The following is a 24311-nucleotide window of genomic DNA, read 5'->3' on the forward strand; positions in this document are numbered from 1 at the left end:
TTACATTTTTGGCTGTGACATGAAAAAATGTGGAAAATGTCAAAGGGTATGAATACTTTTTCAAGGCACTGTATGAGAAAGTATCCTGTTTTCTTTGTATTGCTTCCATGTGAAATCCCTGGTGTTCCTGTCAGTCCCTCTGCTTTTCTATTAAAAACTGACCACACGAAGCACACTGTGGTCAGTTCTCTAGCTATGCTGGGAACTCGGTGTCGAGAAAGCTCAGTGTGCTGTTGCTCCCCCCCCCCCCCAGCTCTTATGCAGCTGAGAATAGAGGGAATGTTATCACTTATAAAAAAAGGGAAAAAAGGTGTTTATATATTTTTTTATATCTACACAAAAATGTTTTGCCTTTCATTTTTATTTTAAACGGAATGGTTTATTTTACAAAGCGATCATTTACAATCACTTTAAAATGGTTGCAAACCTCAGACATGAAATATGAACAAAGCATATAGATCTATAATGTGTACCTGTCTCAATTAGGAGCACTAAGTGTCATTTCTGTCTTCCTCCTTCCTCTGCTATAAGCATGAATTACATCTGACAAGTTTTCCTGACACCAAGAGAAAAAAGGTGACATGGGAGAAAGCTCCAGTTGATTGACAGCCTCAACTCTATTCCTGTGAGCTATGTGAAGGGGGGGGGGGGTGTCCCTTCCCTCCAATCAGCTCTGAAAAAAGCTCTACTCATTGAAGTTAAGAAGAGTGTAACTTCAGCTCTCCACCCCCTGCTCTTTGGAAGCTCTAACAAGCCGTATAAATGCTGGACTTTGAATGGATGTGGAGAAGAGAAGACTGCAGATAAACAGGTACAACTTATATAGGAGGATTTGTTTAATTTCTGTGTATCACCTGAGGCCAGTCATTTCACTGGGTATATGGAAGGGTTTACAAGCACTTTAAAGTACTTTAAAGTGTACCCAAGTCGATCCATTGATCGACGTGGGTACAACCAGCCTGTTGCGATAACTACAGGCCGCTATAGCCACTAGCAGTAGTCTTTGTGTTCTGCTGGCCGGGAAGGCTCCACAATATCACTGCGGGAGGGATTCAAGCAATTTTCTTAACTTTTATCCATGGCAGAAGGAAAAAAATGTAATCATATATGGCTTGCCTAAAAATTTATTGGGCTTTAACCATTTGCCGACCGCCTAACGCAGATATACTGCGGCAGAATGGCACGGGCAGGCAAAATCACGTACCTGGTACGGTCGGCTTCCTTAGGGGAGCGATCCAGGCTGAAGGGGAGACCACTCATTCGTGGCCACCCCCTTGCGATCACTCCCAACGAATGAGATTCTTCCTCTGCTGCTGTATAGTAAACAGCGGCAGAGGAAGTGATGTCATCACTCCTCGGCTCGGTATTTTCCGTTCCGGCGCCGAGGAGAGAAGACATCGATGTGAGTGCACAAACACTACACACACAGTAAAACACACCAGGCACACTTTACACCCCCCATCACCCCCCGATCGCCCCCTGATCACCCCCTAATCACCCCCCTGTCACAGTGACACCAAGCAGTTTTTTTTTTCTGATTATTGCATTGGTGTCAGTTTGTGACAGTTAGAAGTGGTAGGGCAGTTAGGGTTAGCCACCTTTAGGTCTAGGGTACCCCCCTAACCCCCCTAATAAAGTTTTAACCCCTTGGTCACCACCCGTCGCCAGTGTCACTAAGCGATCGTTTTTCTGATCGCTGTATTAGTGTCACTGGTGACGCTAGTTAGGGAGGTAAATGTATAGGTTCGCCGTCAGCTTTTTATAGCGTCAGGGGCCCCCATATACTACCTAATAAAGGTTTTAACCCCCTGATTGCCCCCTAGTTAACCCTTTCACCAGTGATCATCGTATAACTGTTACGGGTGACGCTGGTTAGTTAGTTTATTCTTTATAGTGTCAGGGCACCCGCCGTTTATTACCTAATAAAGCGGTGCTATAACTTTTAGGTTAGGTTTTAGGGTCAGATATAGTCTGCGTCGCCCCAGGCAGTGTCAGGTTAGCGCCAGTACCGCTAACACCCATGCACGCACCATACGCCTCCCTTAGTGGTATAGTATCTGAACGGATCAATTTCTGATCCGATCAGATCTATACTAGCGTCCCCAGCAGTTTAGGGTTCCCAAAATGCAGTGTTAGCGGGATCAGCCCAGATACCTGCTAGCACCTGCGTTTTGCCCCTCCGCCCGGCCCAGCCCAACCCACCCAAGTGCAGTATCGATCGATCACTGTCACTTACTAAACACATAACTGCAGCGTTCGCAGAGTCAGGCCTGATCCCTGCGATCGCTTACAGTTTTTTTGGTAGCGTTTTGGTGAACTGGCAAGCACCAGCCCCATTCAGCGTCAGGTTAGTGCCAGTAGCACTAACACCCACGCATGCACCGTACACCTCCCTTAGTGGTATAATATCTGAACAGATCAATATCTGATCTGTGGAACATGTAACATGAGTCATTTTGGGGGGGGGGGGGGGTTGAACTGTCCTGGCATTTTATGGCCTTCAAAACTGTGATAGGTAGTGAGGAGTGAAATCAAAAATGTACGCCCTTAGAAAGCCTGAAGGAGGTGATTGGTTTTCAGGGCTCCGTACGCGGCTAGGCTCCCAAAAAGTCCCACACATGTGGTATCCCCATACTCAGGAGAAACAGCAGAATGTATTTTGGAGTGCAATTCCACATATGCCCATGCCCTGTGTGAGCAATATATCATTTAGTGACAACTTTTTTTAAATTTTTTTTTTTTTTTGTCATTATTCAATCACTTGGGACAAAAAAATATAATATTCAATGGGCTCAACATGCCTCTCAGCAATTTCCTTGGGGTGTCTACTTTCCAAAATGGTGTCATTTGGGGGGGTTTGTACTGCCCTGCCATTTTAGCACCTCAAGAAATGACATAGGCAGTCCTAAACTAAAAGCTGTGTAAATTCCAGAACGTTATGTGTGAATATGATAATTGATTATAATCATGCATGCTATAATGATAAAAAAAACTCTTAAAAGTTAAAAAAGAACCAACAAATGTTTTTTGGACCCTTTTTTTTTTTATTTGTTATGTTCTGTTTTTTAGACAATGGGAAAAAACAAAATTGTCCAAATAGCATTTAAAAAAAAATTGACAGACTGTATATGCCTTTTTTTAAAATGTTTCCTATTTTTTTAGTGTGTTTTACTGAAAAAGATAAAATGAAATGGTATACTTTCTATTTAACATTTTCAAGGTGCTGTTTTGACACCTTTTTAAGAGCTATCGTCTAAAACACCTGACATATTACACCCAAAAAAAAGCAAATGAAAAAAAACTTAAAACATTAAAAAAGATATTCAAGAACCAATCAAAGTTCTTGAAAGCCCTAAAATCATCCTTAAATCATCATAATTGTACCCATCCCTAATGACTCCAATACTTTTTACTGAAATAACCAACATTTTGGCAAAGTGAATTGACCATTTTCACTCATCCTTGGTAGCAAAATAAAAAAAACTCTTACAGGTTATTAGAACCGTACTTGTATTTATAAAAATTTTAAATTAGGACAAATTAAACAATAATTTAAAATCAAACAAAAAATTAAAAAAAAAGAGAGGTTCTGGGCCCAATCAAGGGGCTGCCCTACTAATATAATGACAGAAATAAAATACATTTGTCACACAGTTTTGCTTATGTTGTTTGCTTACCAGAAACAAGACACACTGCAGACAGGCAGGCTATCGTTGAGACATCAAGGTTAAGGCTTTGTAAATGTAATGAAAAGTTTCTAATTGAATCCAGCCATTCACCAAATCCACGAAGGCACTGAAGTCTGTGCAGCACTAGTCCATTACAAAACACAAATTCATCTGCAGTGACATTAGACCTGCATGGGAAAAAATATGTATCAATTTTTATAAAATATATACGTTCTACTGTTAAAATAACCTTGTTCATTAACATGGCTAATAATAAAAACTAAAGTAAACTGCCCACATAAATGTAGGACCTGCCCAAAGTGTCAACTGTATTTTTTGTTTAATGTTTATAGAGTGGCGCTGTCATGGAGGAAAGGGCACTTATATCCACGTGTGGTGGGACTGCGACCAAGTTCGCCCTTTTTGGGACAAGGTATTTAATATTTATAATGGCCTATACAATGTTTCCATGGTACCCTCCCCGCAAGTGGCACTATTATCCGTCCTTCAGCTCTCACAGAAAAAGCCTTCTTAGATATTTCTTGTCAGCAGCCCGACATGTCATATCGCAGTTCTGGAAGAACAAAGTGGTACATGGGAAAAATACACACAATTATGGTACCCTTGGCTCCACTCTTCCACATCGGAACCCTTCCTCAACAGCATTGCCACATGAGGAATGGGCCCCACAAATGTGGAACATGGAAGTGAAAAATAGATACAAACCCTCAACAAATGAGGCTCTGCTAACTCTTATAGTATATTGTATAGCTGACTGAATGGTTATTAGACATTTACTGCTGAGTACCCCCCCTCCTCTCCCCTCTTACTCATACCACCTGATCCATCCCCCTCTATACCTTGATGTCTTCCCCCGTACCCTCCCCTATCCTACAGCTGTTTTTTTGAGCAGGTATTCCAGGCAGTGTCTGGTGATAGATGACACTGCATGGCTGGGTCTTGTATTTTGTATTATGAAGAAATGCTTTAAATAGACAAATTGTTGTAAAATATAGCATTATGTATAGTGTGCGGTATGTGAAAACCGCCTCCCCTCTTCCTCTCCCTTTCTTCTTTATGTCCCCCCCCCCCCTTTTTTTCCTTTTTCTCACCTGTGTTATATTTTCTCTTGAAAAAATCAATAAAAAACATATTCAACCTTAATGTTTATAGAGAATAAGGGGTGAATGACACATTTGCGCTGCAGTAATGTGCGCATTAACACATATGTTACTACAATGCATGTTAACGCACGTATGGGACTCCAACGCACTAGTTAATGCAGTCTCCATCCACAATGGGCAATCTGCTAGGTTATAAGAGGCTGGAGCGCATATCCTTACCCCGTAGCCGCTTCTGCACCTCGGTAAAGGACTTGCGACATTGCTGGATCTCTAGTGAATAATCCAGAAAGAAGAGCAGCTTTGTGTCTTCATAACGCAGGTCAGACTTCAGACGAGCAGTAGCCAGAATGCGATCCCGGTTGCAGTAGTTAAGCAAGCATAGGAGGAAGGGACATGGAGGTGCATCTGGCAGCGGTGGTGATGTAGGAACCCTACGGGCCAGTTCGACCACAAACGTGGGAGGTGAGTTACCATGGTTGAGAATGGTGGATAAGAACTGCTCCATGAACTCGGCCAGCTTGATACCCGTGCTCCGGGAGACCAAGGACCCTGATGTTATTTCTCTGGAGTCTGTTCTTTGTGTTGATTGCCCATTCTTGCAATGCCTTAACCTGCAGCCAAAGGTTACATCCAGCCCTTGGCTGACAGGCAGTGGATGCACCAGTCTATGTATTGTAATACAGAGTCCAGCACATCCACCACCAGCCAGCCAGAATCATCTTTCAGTGCAAATTTCTTTCCCCTCATTAGCAGGTTATTGAATCATGTGCTTGAAAGCTCGTTGTATTCAGAGAATACTTTACTTTCACAGAGGATTAGCAATGCATGTCTTACAGGAAACAGGACAATAAAAGTACATATATTGAGGAAAGACAAGCACTTCCTCTGGTTACCTTAACATAGAATACACATTATAACACTGCAGTGCCACCTGATGAATAGAAAGGTATAATGCATATATATATATATATATATATATATATATATATATATATATATATATATATATATATATATATAGTTTATAGTCACATTAGAAAGCTGCTTTGCATTACATTTTGTTGTTCTTCCAGCACCCCTTCTCATGTGCTTTGTCAAATTATATGAAGTTCCTTCAATAAAGGCTTGATGAATGCATCAGCAGTCATCTCCTCTGATGGGCAGTATTGAATGTCAGTAACACCTTGCTCTTGATTGTTCCTCGGTAGGTGATACTTGACGTCAATGTGTTTAGTTCTAGGATTGACCCTTTCTGATTGCATAAGTTTTATACAACCCTGGTTGTCTTCAAAAATGGGGATTGGTTTTGACCTGTCTATCCCAATGTCCACAAAAAGTTGACAAATCCATATCGCTTCTTGACATGCGTGTGATGCTGCAATGTACTCTGCTTCAGGTGAAGATAGAACGACAGTTGTTAGCTTTTTTGACTAGACCAACTTATGATTACTTCCCCATCCTGGAAGATTAATCCACTTGTGGGTTTGTGGTCTGTGCAGTCTCCGGCTCAATCAGCATCCACATATCCAATCAGTTTTAGATTTCATGTTGCTGGTAACCGTAACTTCATCTGAATTGTTCCTTTGAGTTACTGCATCACTCTTTTTACTGCATTCTTGTCATGCTGACAGGGAGCTGCGACTTTCCTGCATAGTATGCCCACTGCTGTGGCTATGTCTGGTCTTGTCACAGTGGCAACATATAGCAGCTTACTAATTGCTCTGCGATGCATGTCATTGTTGGGTAGCAAGTTTTCTGCTTCATTGCTCTTTTGCCTGGTTTCATAGGCGTTTTCATTTCCTTTGCATCTTGCATACAATGGCGTCCCTAGGGGGGCAGAGAAGGCCCTGACCCCCCCTCCCAACATTATGCTGTGCCCCACCATGTGCCCCCCCCCCAATTAAAAAAAAAATTATTATTATTTTTTTTTTTTTTTTTTACAAAAAGGCAAAAAGGCAATGTCTTTTTGTTTGCATTCGTAGCGGATGCACTGCATCTTACTCGGGCCACCGCTGGAGTAACACAGTCTCTACTGAGAGGGAGAGCGTCCCCACTCAGCTCCTGTGGGTGATTCCTCCCCCCTCCCTCTGCTCGCTGACGCTGCATAATGCGAGCGCTCACACAACCACAGCCGCCCGATCTGCTCCTTCCCCTGCATCCTCATTGGCAGGGAGAAGAGCGAGTCGCAGGAAGGACTCCACCAGGACTCTCAGTTACTGAAAAAACAGACTGATTTCTCCTGTCCTTAGGACAGGAGAACCAGCCTGTAAATTCCAAGAGATGCCAGACCAGCGCTGTCAATAGCAGAGGCAGGACAGCAAGAGGAGGCTGGGGAACCCCACAGTGGCAGAACACCAGGGCCCGGTGGCAAGACAACCTTTGCAACCCTGATAGTTCTCCCACTGCTTTAGACCCTTATATTTTCTTGGTATGCTGGTGACATATATCTCTTGTTTTCTGACACCCTGGGGGGCCCCAATACAGTAGGAAGGGAGCTCACTGCAGAACATATGAAAGGGCCAGTTATGGGATCGTAGTAAAGGGCCCCAGGATATATACCGTATATATATATATATATATATATATATATATATATATATATATATATATATATTTGCATTTTATAGTTGCCCCCCTACTTTTGTCCCTGTCCCCCCCATGTGCCCCCCCTAAATATGAAAGCTGGAGACACGCCACTGCTTGCATATGGAATTGTTCCAAGATTTCGGAGATTTTCTCAGATTGGTTGAGAAGATAACTTGATAACTTCCATCTTCTTCTCTCTCTATTTGGATTCCCAGATGGTAGCTAAAGTTCCCAAGTTCTTTGATTTCAAAATTTTCTTTCAGGTTCTGAACTATCTGATTGTAATCCCTTTTTGTTCAAAACAGGTTATAATGTCGTCAACATAGATAAGGATGTATATCCATCTGTCTTCTTGATTTTTGGAGTAGATACAGGGGTCTGTTTTACTTCTTGAGAATCCCTCTCTGGTAAGTACTTTGTTCACTTTCTCATTCCACATCCTTGCAGATTGCTAGGCTTTGATCCATGCCACATTTCGAATGGAGTACTTTTAATGGCTCTTGGGGGTAGTCTGTTCTGTAGGTAGGTTGCATGACTGATTTTACCTAGTATTTGTGAGGTAGGTTGACATCTGACAACATGCACCTAGCCATTTCTATAGGAGGGAGATTTTTCCTTTCTGTTACACCGTTTTGTTTAGGAGTGTATGGTGTGGTTGTCTGGTGTACTATACCTTGTCTCTTCAGATATGAGGCCACTTCTTTGCTTATGTATTCTCCTGGTTTCTATTGGAATTTGTTGCTAGACATGGCAACACACTCTTGAAGTTTCTCTGATGGTTCAATCTTGTATTTCATTAGATAAGTAGTTGTGTACCTGGAATAATCATCAATGAAAGTCAGTAGATATCGGTTCCCGCCTGACGTGGGAGTTTTCATTGGACCACATACGTCACTGTGTATGAGCTGCAGGGAGTGGGTAGTTTTTCTTTGAGATGCCTGTGGAAGGGGAGCATGTGTGGCTTTTGCTTGAATACAGCATTTGCATTTCATGAGCACTTTGCAAGGCGTTATTGTCAAATCTTCTGATAAACCTCTCTTTATAATGTCCTGTATAGCTTCTGGATATCTGTGCCCCAGCCGCCTGTGTCATAAGTGAATACATTTGCTGTGTATGTCATTAGAGATTATATTGGCGGGAGGGCGTGGCCGGATGGCGAAGAGAGCAGTCGCATAGACACACAGCTCCGGCTCTCAACGACCATCCTGCAGCTATCCTTGGTCCTAAATCCTCGTGGAAGGTATCATTCTGTTCCCCACGGCTGTGGGTACCCACCAGACTGGCTGACATGGTGAAATACGGGCCGCTGCAGCCCTCACACACAGCGGAACAACTGGCGCGGTTCCGGAGGCAAAATGGCGCCGAGACCCATGTAGGGCACTCAGACACGCTGCAGCCCTCCTCCTCAGCCATCCAGTACTCTGTAACAGGGGTGAGTGCATCAATTCCTGCTATATTCCGCACACATACAGAACCCCTGCAGACACAAGAATCACAGCATTCTACTGAGTTTAGCCAGGCTGAGGATTCTCCTCCTGCTGAGCCTACATTATCTACTATTATGCTGGCTATCCAGGTTTGCAAGGCCTCCCTCTCCACTCAAATAGCTTCTATCCATATGGACTTTTCATTATTGAAACAAGATGTCCAGAACCTCAGAGACCGCAGAGGGGATGCTGAGGTACGGATCAATACATTAGAAGATACTGTACACCCTATGTCTGTTACTATACGTGATACTACAAGCGAGATGGCGGCATTACGCGCTAAAATCGACGATTTGGAAAATCGCTCTCGCAGGAATAATCTTAGATTTGTGGGGTTTCCAGAACGTGCGGAAGGTTCCTATCCTGAAAAGTTTCTTTATTCATGGCTGCGGGACATTTTTGGTAAAGACGCACCCTCATTCTCACATGTTATAGAGTGTGCGCATCGCACTCCTCCTCGTCCCCCTCCAGTGGGTGCCCCACCACGCTCCATCATTGCACGTATCCTAAATTTTCAAGATAAAGTGGCCATCCTACGTCTGGCACGAGAAAAAGGCCCGCTTACATTTAATGGCAATAATATTTCTGTTTATCCGGACTTTCCTGCTGAAGTTCAACACCAGCGGATCTCCTTCTCAGCAGTGAAGTCTAGATTGCGCACGGAAGGCCTCTCCTACGCCATGCTCTTCCCTGCTAAATTGCGCATTATCCACGATGGTAAGGCTCATTTCTACACCAATCCCAAGGAGGCCATGAAGTGGCTGAATGATCATTATTGTGTAGCACACAGAAGCAGAGGAGACTGAAGTCACCCTTAACCTGCAAGGAAAGATATACACCCTGCTATGCAAGCTACAGTGTCAACATTCTGCATGTCTCTTCATTATAAATCTTCCCCCCCCCCTTTTTTTTTTTTTGCTGACCTTCATCTTTACATTCCACCCTGCATTGGTACGGTTTACAACTCATGGTGACCTGCATACCAGAACAATCATCCGGACAACTTTTTCCATGTGAACAAACAGCTCATCTACCCTTCAACAGGACATGTCTACTGGGGGGGGGGGGGATATTTTTGTTTTTTTCCCCTCTCTCCTCGGTCATTAGTTGGGAGCCTCACCAGAACCCACGTTACCCCCCTTACCAGCTTGTGGCGAGTCCACGGTACAGTTTTTGACTTCCGCAGTTTTCTAGTTAGGAAGGACTTTTAGTTTAGGGATCCAAAGCTTGCTATGTTTGGGATGGCTGAGCGGAGTGGGGGGCACAAAGGTTTAAAGAAAAAGGTGGTTGGGTTTTTGTTTCATGTTTTCTGTTTTTTGTTTTTTCCTTCTTTTTTTACTTTTTATGTCCTTTTCAACACACTTATACCATTTGCTAATGGAGAGTCATCAAAAGTATACCGGGTCACCACATATAGTGGTTCATTAATACCTCTGTTGTCATTTATATGTCTAAAATGTCTTTTTCTAAAACAGAGGGGAAAAGGAAATTTTTTCTGGTCCATGCTACCTTATAGGCAGACCCATGCACTTTTTTGTCATGTGCTTGTGTGTGCTTTCGGTGGCGCGGCCCACCCACTCATATTGATACTAATTCAGAGGTTTACTTATGCATCTTTATTATTACATGTTTTACTATGGCACAACCCCTTAGGATAGTCTCCTGGAACATTAGAGGCCTGAATGCACCTCAGAAAAGATCCTTGGTTTTTTCTGTGTTAAAAAAATGTCACCCTCACATTATTTGCCTCCAGGAGACTCACCTGACAGGTTCTAAGACAAGGGCCCTAAAACGCCCATGGCTATCCAAGCTATACCACACTAATTACTCAAGAGATGTATCTATACTCCTGGCTAAATCCCTTCCAGCTGAGTTGATCAGCGTTAAAACAGACCCAGAGGGGAGGTTTATTGTTCTTATATTACAAATTTCTACTATAATCTTCACGTTGGTGATTATCTATATTCCCCCTCTATTCTCAGTAGAAGTACTCTCTAAATTATCCCTTCAATTACTGAATAGGCCTTCTGGCCCTTTGCTTTATGTAGGGGAATTTAATGCAGTCCTGGACCCAACGGTGGACCGCCTGGGTGGGGGAAGCAGATCTTTCCCCTCCTTTGTAGACTGGGCCCAGGTCCATGGTCTGACCGAGGTATGGAGATGGAAACATCCGGATGACCACCAATTTTCCTGCCATTCGGATTCCTTTCATACTATGTCTAGGCTGGATATGGCATTTGCGTCGACGGAGACCCTTCCCGTTGTCTCCGCCGTCTCATACCTGCCCAGGGGAGTCTCAGATCATGCCCCTTTGTCGGTGTCTCTCCTCCTCCTTCCAGGTTCGGGACCTGCTTTGTGGCGCCTGAACTCATACTGGCTGGAAGATGAGATGGTACAGAATGAGTGTAAGATGAGTATTTCTAACTACTGGAAGCATAATTTAGATAAAGTAGACCCCTCCACGGAATGGGACGCATTTAAGTCTACATTGAGAGGTACCTTTATGTCTATTACAGGGATTTTACGTAAAAACAACAAAATTCGCACTGAGGAATTAGAAAATGCTATGGTATGTGTGGAATCTGCTTATGCCTCTAACCCTGCCTCTGACACTAGGGAGACATGGTTACAGAGCCGTAGGGAATATGAAATCCGTCTGCTAGATCTCACACAAAAACGCATGTTGTATGTTTCACAAAAGTCGTTTGAATATGGTAATAAAGCAGGACGTCTCTTGGCATATCTGACCAAATCTGACCATACTCCCATTTCTATACCACGAATCCTTACTACTCAAGGTACTATTAGTGACAACCCAGGAGATATCCTAGACTCCTTTCTAAGCTTTTACAGAAAACTGTACACTTCCAGGGTTGAATATGATGATTCCCAGTTGTCTGACTATCTGGCTGACATATCTCTTCCCTCCTTGTCAGATGAGGGACGGGACATGTTGGAGGAGCCTATCACGGCCGAGGAGATTGCAGCAGCGGTCTCCCAAATGCCTGCACATAAAACCCCTGGACCTGATGGTTTCCCGACTGAATGGTATGCTAAGTTCAAGGACCTTCTATCCCCCCTCCTTCTCCGAACCTATAACAAAGCCCTAGAGACTAGGATCCTTCCCCCATCGACGAGGGAGGCTTTGATAGTTCTTTTGTTAAAACCCTGAAAAGACCCACTTCACTGTGAATCTTATCGTCCAATTTCTCTTATAAATGTGGACGTTAAGATTCTGGCCAAAATATTAGCAAACCGTTTAAATACTGTGGTTACATCCTTGGTTAATAGCGACCAGGGTGGATTTATCCCTGGCAGGTCTACTAGAATGAACATACGCAGACTGTTCCACAACTTGCAATATCCACATGACTGCCCTTCTACATGTGTCATTGTGTCCTTAGACACCTGTAAAGCATTTGATAGTGTGGAATGGCCGTACCTTTTTCGGGCGCTACAGAGGTATGGTTTTGGTCCCCGTGTGATAGCATGGATAAAACTTCTGTACACCTCCCCAACGGCTAGGATAAGGGTTAATTCATCTATTACTGATCCATTCCCAATCACTAGGGGCACTCGACAGGGGTGCCCATTGTCGCCCCTGTTGTTTGCCCTGGCCATGGAGCCGCATGCAGTTCGCATTCGCTCCTCCCCTACAATTAAAGGCCTCCCAATTGCAAATATAGAGGAACGCATTTCTCTTTACGCAGACGATACACTGGTGTACCTGGCAGATGCTAATGAGTCTCTGCGGGCTCTACTGGAGGAGGTCAACACCTTTGGGGACTACTCTGGATTCCGGGTTAATTGGGACAAGTCCAGCCTTTTTCCCTTGGATATGAATGACCCTCCTCAGGTGCACCCGGACTCCAAGCTTCAGGTGGTGTCTTCTTTTAGATATCTTGGAGTGCTGGTTCAGGCTCCCTTATCTTTATATACTACTAATAATCTTGACCCTTTGCTGACCCGCCTCCAGGAACAAACTAAACAATGGATAGATTTGCCGTTGGACCTCATGGGGAGGGCCAATATTCTTAAAATGATTTATTTACCCAGACTTCTTTATATCCTCTCTAACTCCCCATGTAAAATATCAAAAGCTACTTTCAAATGCATAGATGTGATATGTACTTCTTTCCTGTGGAAGGGCGGATCCCCCAAAGTGGCACTTGAGACCTTGAGACTACCAGCCCATCTGGCAGGTCTAGCATTCCCTAACTTTTTCCTGTACTATATGGCATCTCAACTGGTGCACATACATGACTGGATGAACCCAGATCCAGCTAATGCCTGTACAGCCACAGAGGGGGCTATCGCATCTTCACATGAAACTTTACATAACATAATATATAGAGGCCAGGTCCCAGACCGCCCTGGAACTTCTCTGCTTTCAGCCTCCCTCTCACTGTTTAAATACATTACCACAAAAATATCAAAACATTCTTGGCTGAAATCCCCTTGTGGTTTAATCCCAATGTGCAAGAATTATACTCTTTTCCAGATGCCAATCGTTGGTATTCAAAGGGAGTTAAATATCTATGTCACTTATATACTACACAGGGCTTTAAAACTTTCTCTCAGTTGAGTACGGACTTTGATTTGCCAAGATCACACTTATTTTATTATAATCAGCTTAGACATGCCATACATGCCCAATTTGGTACCTTAGATGATATCACTGATCTCCCTCCACTGGAAAGACTACTTAGGCAACCAGAACCCTCTAAATTGGTTTCCACTTACTATGCAGCCTTAATGACTGACTTTAACCCTAGGTTTCACAGAGCACATGAGAAGTGGGATTCATTGGATATTGATATGGTAAACGACGACTGGACAGAATTTAGTGACACATATAAAACCTCTGTCATTTCCTCCCGTAACCGTATCATACAAGTTAAAATTTTTCATCAGACCCACCTCACTCCGGTCAGACTGTATAAAATGGGTCTCCTGCCATCAGCTGTCTGTTTCCGAGGCTGTGGCCAGGAGGCAGACTTCTTACATTGCTTCTGGTCGTGCCCGATAGTGACTTCTGGGAGGAAGTGGGTGCCTTTATTTCAACTGTGTTGGGCCTTCCTAACATAATCCACCCTAAGAACTGCTTGTTGGGAGTATTTGGAGATTTACATATACCATCACATGCCAAGAGATTGCTCCGTATTCTTTATTTTTATGTTAAAAAATCTATTCTACTGTCCTGGAAAGGTGCACAGGCCTCTTTGAAGTCCCTCTGGTTAAAACTTATCAATGACTCCATTCCATTATACAAACTAACTTTTGAAATTCGCAAACGAAATAAAACCTTTTATAAAATTTGGGGAAAATGGTTGGCTTGTCCGCTAACTCTTTCTAAAAATTGAATACAATTGATCATTGTTGGGCCGTGCCATAGGGACCTTCAATACCAGGTCCATTAATATGGTTATGTCGTGTAAAAGTGCCTATATCTGACTGTTATTATTACCAATATCTCAACTCTCTTGAAATGAAATGACATGCTTACAATGACTTGTGTGATCTAACTACTAATTGGACACCACTTTTGTGTACTTAATGGATCAGATACTCATGTGTGTTTTGTTTTTGTTTTTATTTTATTTGTGACTGTTTTGTGTCTGTTGGTTTGTGTTGAACCTAAAATCAATAAAAATATCTTTAAAAAAAAAAAAAAAGAGATTATATTGGCTTGCTGGCCTGTGGTGATGAGCTTGTATAGGTGATCATCCAGTTTTCCTTTTGCGAGGAATCACTTATTATTTTGAATTGTGCATTCATTACCCTGGATCTTAACTGTGAGACCGTTGTTTGCAAGACTTTTCACTGATAGAAGGCTGCCTTCTAGTTCTGGAACATACAGCACTTTCTTTACAAGGATACTTTGCTTGCTTCCTTGTGGTGTAATGGAGTTCAGGAAGCCCTGACCTTTACCTTCTGATGTGATGCTTTTCCCGTTTGCTGGGAAAACTTTGTCTTTTGCACTGTAATCAATGTTTGTGAAGAGGGTCTCATTGCTAGTCATGTGGCTTGTCGCACCTGAGTCTATGCATCAGCCGCATGGCTTGCCGCTCTATGTCCTTTACCCACTTGCCTACTAGGCCAATTCTGACAGTTCTCTCCTACATGTAAAAATCATATTTTTTTTCCTAGAAAATGATATAGAACCCCCAAACAATATACAAGTAAAACAGGCGCAATGCAACAAGCTGGCTCCCCTCTCACGGCCGTGTCATCTACACATCTTGGATACCAGACGGGATGAACGTATATCACGGCACAGCCTGTGACAGGACCCGCGTCCTTTTTCCCCTTCTCCCGGAACCCACACCTGGCCAGATGATCGCATCAGTCACCTCATCTCTGCTCTGTGTGTCACCCTTATGAGGTTAAAGAGAAACCGCTGTGCCCCACCACCTCACACCATCCTCATTGGATTTGATGTGTTGCCAGCCATTTATGGACTTGCTGAGGCTTGCAGTTTTTTATAATAAATGCTATATTGATACATATTCAGAGGCGCCCCTTTCCTTGTTTCTCCCCAAACAATATATATATTTTTTTAGCAAAGACCATAGAGAATAAAATGACGGTCATGGCAACTTTTTTATCTTGCACGGTATTTGCGCAGCAATTTTTCAAACGTGTTTTTTTTTTGGAGAAAAAACAGTTTCATGCATTAAAAAAAAACAGTAAAGCTAGCCTAATTTTTTTGCGTAATGTGAAAGATGCTGTTATGCCAAGTAAAAAGATACCTAACATATCACGCTTCAAAATTGCACACGCTCGTGGAATGGTGCCAAACTTCGGTACTTGAAAATCCCCATAGGCGACGATTTAAACATTTTTACTGGTTACATGTTTTAAGTTACATAGGAGGTCCAGGGCTAGAATTATTGCTCTCGCTCTAACGTTCGCGGCAATACCTCACATGTGTGGTTTGAACACCGTTTACATATGTGGGCGCGACTTATGTATGCGTTCCCTTCTGCGTGCGAACACACGGGGACTTTTTTTAATTGTTAATTTTACTCTTATTTTTCTAGTTTGACACTTTCTTTTTACATTTTTTTGATCACTTTTATTTCTATTACAAGGATTGTAAACATCCCTTGTAATAGGAATGATGGGTCCTCTTTACAGTGAGATATGGGGTCAATAAGTCCCCAGATCTCACCTCTAGGCTGGGAAGCCTTAAATAAAAAAATAAAAAACGATCGCAGCTTCCCACCCGAGACGGCGCCATTTTTTTCAAATGCAGGGGCAGGGCGTGACGTTATAACATCGCGCCCAGCCTCTGAATGATCATAGAGACTCCTGGAACCATCTGGTCCACCAGAAATCTCTATCGTCAGGATCCGGCGCCAGCGGTTCCTTTCTCTGACTCTACAATGGCAGGGATGAGTCGGTAGAGGCACCAGAGGGTGACAGGAGAGGGGACATCCCCTCTCGCCACTTGTAAGAACGGTCAAGCCACTATGATCATTCTTATGGTGTAGGGAATCACCAGCACTAAAAGAAGATATCTGAATGATGTCTGTAGCTGCAGGCATCATTCAGATATCACCGCTCAAACCTGACGACGTTATATGATGCACGGCGGGTGGGAGTCGGTTAAAGGTGCCACTCCATGATGTGTCTTCAGTTTCCTTTGTGGCTGCTTTGACTCTTTTGTGGATAGCTCTAGCTTGCGCTGCTCGGCTTTCCAGATAGAAAAGTTCTTTTTAAGTGACCGGTCTTTCAGCGAAAACAGGCTCTGCTTTCTTTGTACATCTTAAGAGCTTTGTCATCATGGTGCATATTTTCTTTCCTTCTGCCATATTCATCGATTATTTTTGCCTTTGACATACACTAGTGTGAGCGCCTGCTCAGGTCTGGTTTCCAAAGCTTTAATAAGAGCAGTATATGTTTCTGGAAGGCTGCAGAGGAGCAGGGCAACAATATGATTATCTTTGATGTCCTCTTCGATGGCACGCATGATTTCTAGCATAGCATTCACGTGGTTACACATATGCAGGCCTTCTACTAGTCCCATTCCATATAGCTTCCTTAGCAGAAAGAGCTTATTGTTTAGGACTTGAACGCTCATGCAGTTTCTGTAATGAAGTTCATGTTCTTATGTGGATAAGCTGGTCATCTTCCACTAGTAAGCTTATTATTTCTTTTGCCTGTCTGTCCTTCCTATCCCAGTCTTCCGTCTATGGGTCTGTCTGTATTCAGCAATTGCCACAAGTCATCCTTGGTGAGAAACACTTCCAGTTTAAACTTCCACAGCTGGTAATTATCATTGTTCAGCTTTGCAATTGCAAACTTCACATATGAACTGCTTGCCATGTTTCAGTAGCTTGTATACAGTATTCACTGACTTGCTGTACTCACTGAGACCCGTTTCACACTGGGGCGATTTGTCAGGCGACTTAGCCGCCTGACAAGTCGCATCCTGTTCTGTACAATGGAACCGTTCTAATAGGAGCGACGCAAGTTGCTCCAATTTAGAAAAAGGTTCCTGTACTACTTTGGGGGCGACTTGAGGCGACTTGCATTGACTTCTATATAGAAGTCGTTTTGCAAGTCGCCGTTGCTGTCGTGTGCAGGTCGCCTGAGGCAGTCGCGCTGCAAGTCGTGCTGCCTCAGTGTGAACCGGCTCTGAGTATTCTTTCCAGTGCCTCTGGGTGCTGCTGGGTGCCTGGGATATCCTCTCCAATGCCTGGGTGACTGGGACCCATAACCTATTAGCAGGTTATTGTATCATGCGCTTGGAAGCTTGTTGTATGCAGAGAATACTTTACTTTCATGGAGGATTAGCAATGCACGTCTTACAAGAAACAGGACAATACAAGTACATATATTGTGGAAAGACAAGCACTTCCTCTGGTTACCTCACCATAGATTACACATTACACACTGCAGTGCAACCTGCTGGATAGAAAGGTGTATTGTATATATATATATATATATATATATATATATATATATATATATATATATATATATATATATTGTTTATAGTCACATTGGAAATCTGCTTTACATTACATGTTGTTGTTCTTCCAACAACCACTACCTCCACTGTGGTTAATTGCTGGGCCTTTCAGCCTGCCCCCTGCATTTACAGGAGAACTGGACTTCTTCTGTCCAGACTTTCCCCAGCTTCTGCCCTGCTGCTCTAGTACCTGAAAGGTAAGAGGGAACTCTGCTGGGCACACATGAATGTAAGAAGGGACTCTTATGGGCACTCCTTGATGTAAAACTGTTTTTTTTTCAGCCTGCAAATATACAATGTAGAATAGCACCCATATATGTACATGGACTTTAATGGCATCCCAGTCTTAGTCCGTAGGGTTCAATATAGAGTTGGCTCACTCTTTGCAGCTATAACAGCTTCAACTCTTCTGGGAAGGCTGTCCATAAGACTTATGAGTGTGTCCATGGGAATAAGTGACCATTCTTCCAGAAGTGCACTTGTGAGGTTGGGTACTGATGTGGATGAGAAGGCCTAGCTTGCATTCTCCGCTCTAAGAGCCCTTTCACACTGAGGCGGGGGGCGGCGTCAGCGGTAAAACGCCGCTATTATTAGCGGCGTTTTACCGTCTGTATGCGGCCGCTAGCGGGGCGGTTTAACCCCCCGCTAGCGGCCGAGAAAGGGTTACATACCACCGCAAAGCGCCTCTGCAGAGGCGCTTTGCCGGCGGTATAGCCGCGCCGTCCCATTAATTTCAATGGGCAGGAGCGGTAAAGGAGCGGTATACACACCGCTCCTTCACCGCTCCGAAGATGCTGCTGGCAGGACTTTTTTTACTGTCCTGCCAGCGCATCGCTCCAGTGTGAAAGCCCTCGGGGCTTTCACACTGAAATGCAAGCAGCGGCACTTTCGGGTCGGTTTGCAGGCGCTATTATTAGCGCAATAGCGCCTGCAAACCGCCCCAGTGTGAAAGGGCTCTAATTCATCCCAAAGGTGTTCTATTGATTAAGGTCAGTACTCTGTGCAGGCCAGTCAAGTTCCTCCACCCCAAACTCACTCATCCATCTCTTTATGGACTTTGCTTTGTGCACTGGTGCGCAGTCATGTTGGAACAGGAAGGGGCCATCCCCAACTGTTTCCGCAAAGTTGGGAGCATAAAATTGTCCAAAATGTCTTGGTATGCTGATGCCCTAAGAGTTCCCATCACTGGAACTAAGGGGCCAAGCCCAACCCCAGAAAAACAGCCCCGCACCATAATCCCCCCTCCACCAAATGATTTGGACCAGTGCACAAAGCAAAGTCCATAAAGACATGGGTGAGTGAATTTGGGGTGGAGGAATTTGACTGGCCTGCACAGAGTCAGGACCTCAACCCGATAGAACACCTTTGGGATGAATTAGAGCGGAGACTGCAAGCCAGACCTTCTCGTCCACATCAGTGCCTGACCTCACAAATGCGCTTCTGGAAGAATGATCAAACATTCCCATAGACACACTCCTAAACCTTGTGGACAGCCTTCTCAGAAAAGTTCATGTGTGTGTAAAGGCAGGTGTCCCAATACTTTTGGTAATATAGTGTAAATATTCACATTTAGCACACTTGCAGTCCTTCCCAACTTTCATGTACCAATATACTACATACCAATAATGAAATGCATTTGAATGCTGATGCCACATGCATACATGTTGTCACCTTTAAATTATGTTAATAAAAATGTATTGAAATTAAAATGAAAATCAGTTTTTTATTTTATTCTGTAGAAATTTGAAAAATGTAAACAAAGCAGGATTACCTGATTGAAAGCCTTAATAGAAAAAGTTCCAGAAATGCCATTTCTATCAGTAATGTCTGATCATCCAGTGAAAGATCACCAAATCCAGGAATCTTTTCTGCCCATTTTTTAGAAATTTCAATGGAGACAGTAAGAAGATTGTAGAACTGTTGAATACATTCTATATCTGTGCTGGCAGCTGCCTGGTCAGTATCAGCAGAGTACTGTGGATTTGAACAAAGAAAAAAATATATATTTGTGGAAATAATTCTGAATAACTTTTATTTTATTTTTAGTAATATTTTCTATTATTTTTTATCATGTAAGCAGGAAAATGTCCCGAAAACTAGACTATCACAAAATTTGCAACACTATGCACTGCAACACACTATGGTGTAGGGTCATGCATTGTGGCATTGCCTTAGTGAGTTTGGCTGCCATTAAAAAGGAACAGTAATGCAATGTAGGTTATCATGCATTGCTGTACATTACCTCAATAAAAAGATCTACTGTAAATTGGTACTTAATAAAGAAACCACATTCACAAAAATGCAGTATATTTACAAAAATGTATAATTATTGTCTGGATTGATATGTTGCTTTAATGACTCTATGAAGTACCACAAAGTAAAGTAATTACTTTTTTTTACAGTTTTGAATAAAGTAAAGAATGGTAAACAACACTGTCCGGTGTCCCATTGGGGAGATTTATTTTTACTTCCTGTACCAGAGACAAAACAGGAAGTTAGTGGAAATCTCTCTGAAGCAGGGAAATCCTCTTTCAGACATCTGTCACCTCTAGTTTTTGTGACAATTTTACATTTCTCATCACTTGAACTGAATCTCCCCAGAAACAAAGACAGCATTAAAAACCTTAAAAGAGATGATGAATAAAAATCATAACATTTGGAATATATAGTTCAAAAAGTTTTATTCAAACAAACAACAAACCAGCGTGTTTCAGCCACCAAGCTCAGTAACCATCTTCAGGGCTAAAAAAGAATAATAATAAACAATCCAAAAAATAGCCCTGAAGAAAGACTAGAGCTGGCTGGGTGCTTCAGCTTAATACAGAAACAAAAGTAAGACATGTGCAAGATGGCTTTTAAGAAGGGGGGAGAAGATAGAGCAGTGGATGGGGGGTGGTGCGTGTTGAGGTTAGAGCTGAAGAGGGGTGAAAGTGAAAAGTGGATGGGGATGCAAAGGTAAGCAGCTGTGGAAGAGTGCTGAACTCTGCACTCTTTGTGTAACCCCCTGAACTCTGCACTTAATGCACTCCTGGTATGTAATGACCCTTTACGACCCACCCACTGTTAGTGAAATTTGGCCACACCCACTATTTGATGTAGTTTGGAGGGTGTGTGGGGGAAAGGGGGGTTGTGGGGGGTCCTGGTTGAGTTCCTGCACCTGTTCCTATACCAAAAGCCCTGGTCATGGCTATTTTCATGCAGTAATCCACATACCCTGTCCCTGTTTATCAGCTGGACTGAAGGCATGCCTAATCTTTTTTATGCCAATCTCAAACTTAATGGGCGAGTCCACTCAGCTCCTTTAAGGACATTACACTATAAGGTCCTTTGGTGGTAGGAACTGATGCAAATGATCTAAATGCTCTACAAAGAAACTATTAGGGCTATAAAGAAACACACAACAATTAAACATACTGTAGAGTAGTCAAGATCCCTGGGTGAAGAGTCTTCTACTGCCTGAATCAAAGCCTCCAACATACTGTTTGAAGGAGATGGCAAACTCCTTTGAGATGATTCTTGATGAGAAGGGCTTTTTGGTTTAGATGGAAGTCTTCCTCTTCTTCCTTTCAGACTGTCTGTTCTTACAACTAATTAAATGAATAAGATATACCATGTTCAAATATATTTTCTATAACGGATATAACTAAGGCAAGTACATTCTGGTAGCAACACTATTCCCCTTATATACTTATAGTACAGTTTTGGATACAAGGAGGCTGATTTACTAATGTTCACTCAATATATCAATTGAAGATGCACTTCAATTATCCAATCTTGCAAAAAGCTAATTTTTATTTATTTATTTTATGTTACACATGATTTAGTGTTCAATGTGAACACAGCTACAATTTATTAGGTGAAGAGTCTCAAAATCCTTTAGTAAATCAACCTCAGTGTGTCATGTATGTGATTGCAAAAGTTCTTCTGAAGTAAGAAGAGAGTGCAGTGTCCCATTAACTTCTCCTAAAGTGTATGTGAAAGCAAAGTTTATGAATGTGCTCATACAGAGAAAGTGCCTATGGTACTTTAGAAGAGATACGCCATAAATAAAACACTTCAGTATAAAAAAATCGTCCAATTTTTACTTATAACATATAAATATTAAAAAACATACATGTTGATGTACAAATCCATAAATTGATTTTCTGATCAGTCAAAATGAAGTATCTAAGAAGTGAACGTTGCTTCACAAAACGTGTTTGGATGTATAATCTCTCCTCTGTCTACAATATGGCTAAATAGCATGTTTTTACTTGAATGGTTGATTAATGTATCATTGCTACATTTTATGGATTTATATATCAACATGTATGTTTTTAAATATTTATATGTTATGAATAAAAATTGTAAGATTTTTTATACTGAGGTGTTTTCTTTATGGCGTATCTCTTCTAAAGTCCCATGGGCATGTTCTCTGCATGAGTCAGTTCATAAAGTTTGGGCACCGAGCTACGCCTTACTCATGCATCAACCAGTTTTTTTATACAGTATCTCACAAAAGTGAGTACACCACTGACATTTTTGTAAATATTTTTTGTAAATATTTTATTATATCTTTTCAACACTGAAGAAATGACACTTGGCTATAATGTAAAGCAGTGAGTGTACAGCTTGTATAACAGTGTAAATTTGCTGCCCCCTCAAAATAACTCAACACACAGCCATAATGTCTAAACCGCTGGCAACAAAAGAGAGTACACCCCTAAGTGAAAATGTCCAAATTGGGCCCAAAGTGTCGATATTTTGTGTGGCCACCATTATTTTCCAGCACTGCCTTAACCCTCTTGGGAATGGAGTTCGCCAGAACTTCACAGGTAGCCACTGGAGTCCTCTTCCACTCGCTAGTAGATGTTAGAGACCTTGCGCTCCTCCACCTTCCATTTGAGAATGCCCCATAGATGCTCAATAGGGTTTAGGTCTGGAGATATGCTTGGCCAGTCCATTACCTTTACCCTTAGCTTCTTTAGCAAGGCACTGGTCATCTTAGTGGTATGTTTGGGGTCATTATCATGTTGGAATACTGCCCTGCGGCCCAGTCTCCGAAGGGAGGGGATCATGCTCTGCTTTAGTATGTCACAGTACGTGTTGGCATTCATGGTTCCTTCAATGAACTGTAGCTCCCCAGTGTCGGCAGCACTCATGCAGCCCCAGACCATGACACTCCCACCACCATGCTTGACTGTAGGCAAGACACACTTGTCTTTGTACTCCTCACCTGCTTGCCGACACACACGCTTGACACCATCTAACCCAAATACGTTTATCTTGGTCTCATCAGACCACAGGACATGGTTCCAGTAATCCATGTCCTTAGTCTGCTTGTCTTCAGCAAACTGTTTGCGGATTTTCTTGTGCATCATCTAGGACAACAGCCATGCAGGCCAATTTGATGCTGTGTGTGCGGCGTATGGTCTGAGCACTGACACGCTGATCACCCACCCCTTCTACCTCTGCAGCAATGCTGGCAGCACTTATATGTCTATTTTCCAAAGACAACCTCTGGATATGACCCTGAGCACGTGCACTCAACTTCTTTGGTCGACCATGGCAAGGCCTGTTCTGAGTGGAACCTGTCCTGTTAAACTGCTGCATGGTCTTGGCCACCGTGCTGCAGCTCAGTTTCAGGGTCTTGGCAATCCTCTTATAGCCTAGGCCATCTTTATGTAGAGCAACAATTCTTTTTTTCAGATCCTCAGAGAGTTCTTTGCCATGAGGTGCCATGTTGAACTTCCAGTGACCAGTATGAGCGAGTGAGAGAGCAATAACACCAAATTTAACACACCTTCTCAACATTTACACCTAAGACCTTGTAACACTAACAAGTCACATGAAACTTGTCAGGGAAAATGGCTAATTTTTCCCAATTTGGACATTTTCACTTAGGGGTATACTCACTTTTACATTAATGGCTGTGTGTTGAGTTTTTTTTGAGGGGACAGCAAATTTACACTGTTATACAAGCTGTACACTCACTACTTTACATAGTAGCAAAGTGTAATTCACATGAATTACACATGAAAAGATATAATAAAATATTTACAAAAACGTGAGGGGTGTACTCACTTTTGTGAGATACTGTATGTAGAAGCAAAGCCTTTTGTTCAGTTTTGGATAGAGTGGGGAAGGTTTAGACCCCAGTGTCAACAAAACAGGAAGTAATTGGAAATCCTAAATGTTAGAATTGTTACATGAGCAAAAGTTGAGGGGAAATCTCCCAATAGGGGCAATTGTTCTGGTAACAACTGTCTAAGATGGGAATTTCCCTCACTTTCCTCTATTTTCCTGTTATATCTCAAAGACAGGAAATATCCCCAGAAGAGCACAGCCAGCAAAAAAAAAAGCTACAATCTGATAGGGGCTATACATACACTTCTTTAAATCCATGTTTATTAAGCATTTTTGTTTTTCATAAATTTTATTGGGGCATGAAATGCATGTTTTAGAGAAAAGGAATTAGTCTTATGTA

General features: G+C 42.6%; 1 protein-coding gene across 2 annotated transcripts in view; it reads right to left on the minus strand.

The window, feature by feature from the left end:
* NR4A3 (nuclear receptor subfamily 4 group A member 3) overlaps positions 1 to 24311 on the minus strand; it is a 179014-nt gene that overhangs the window by 34553 nt on the left and 120150 nt on the right. For both annotated transcript variants that reach the window (XM_073630649.1, XM_073630648.1), the window contains 3 exons: positions 21260 to 21432; positions 19617 to 19819; positions 3678 to 3856 (listed from right to left, as the gene is read on the minus strand). In XM_073630649.1, the coding sequence (XP_073486750.1) occupies positions 3678 to 3856; positions 19617 to 19819; positions 21260 to 21432 (555 nt within the window). The remainder of the gene's footprint in view (positions 1 to 3677; positions 3857 to 19616; positions 19820 to 21259; positions 21433 to 24311) is intronic.

Source organism: Aquarana catesbeiana, linkage group LG05, assembly GCF_042186555.1.
Source record: "Aquarana catesbeiana isolate 2022-GZ linkage group LG05, ASM4218655v1, whole genome shotgun sequence".
NCBI classification, from domain to species: domain Eukaryota; kingdom Metazoa; phylum Chordata; class Amphibia; order Anura; family Ranidae; genus Aquarana; species Aquarana catesbeiana.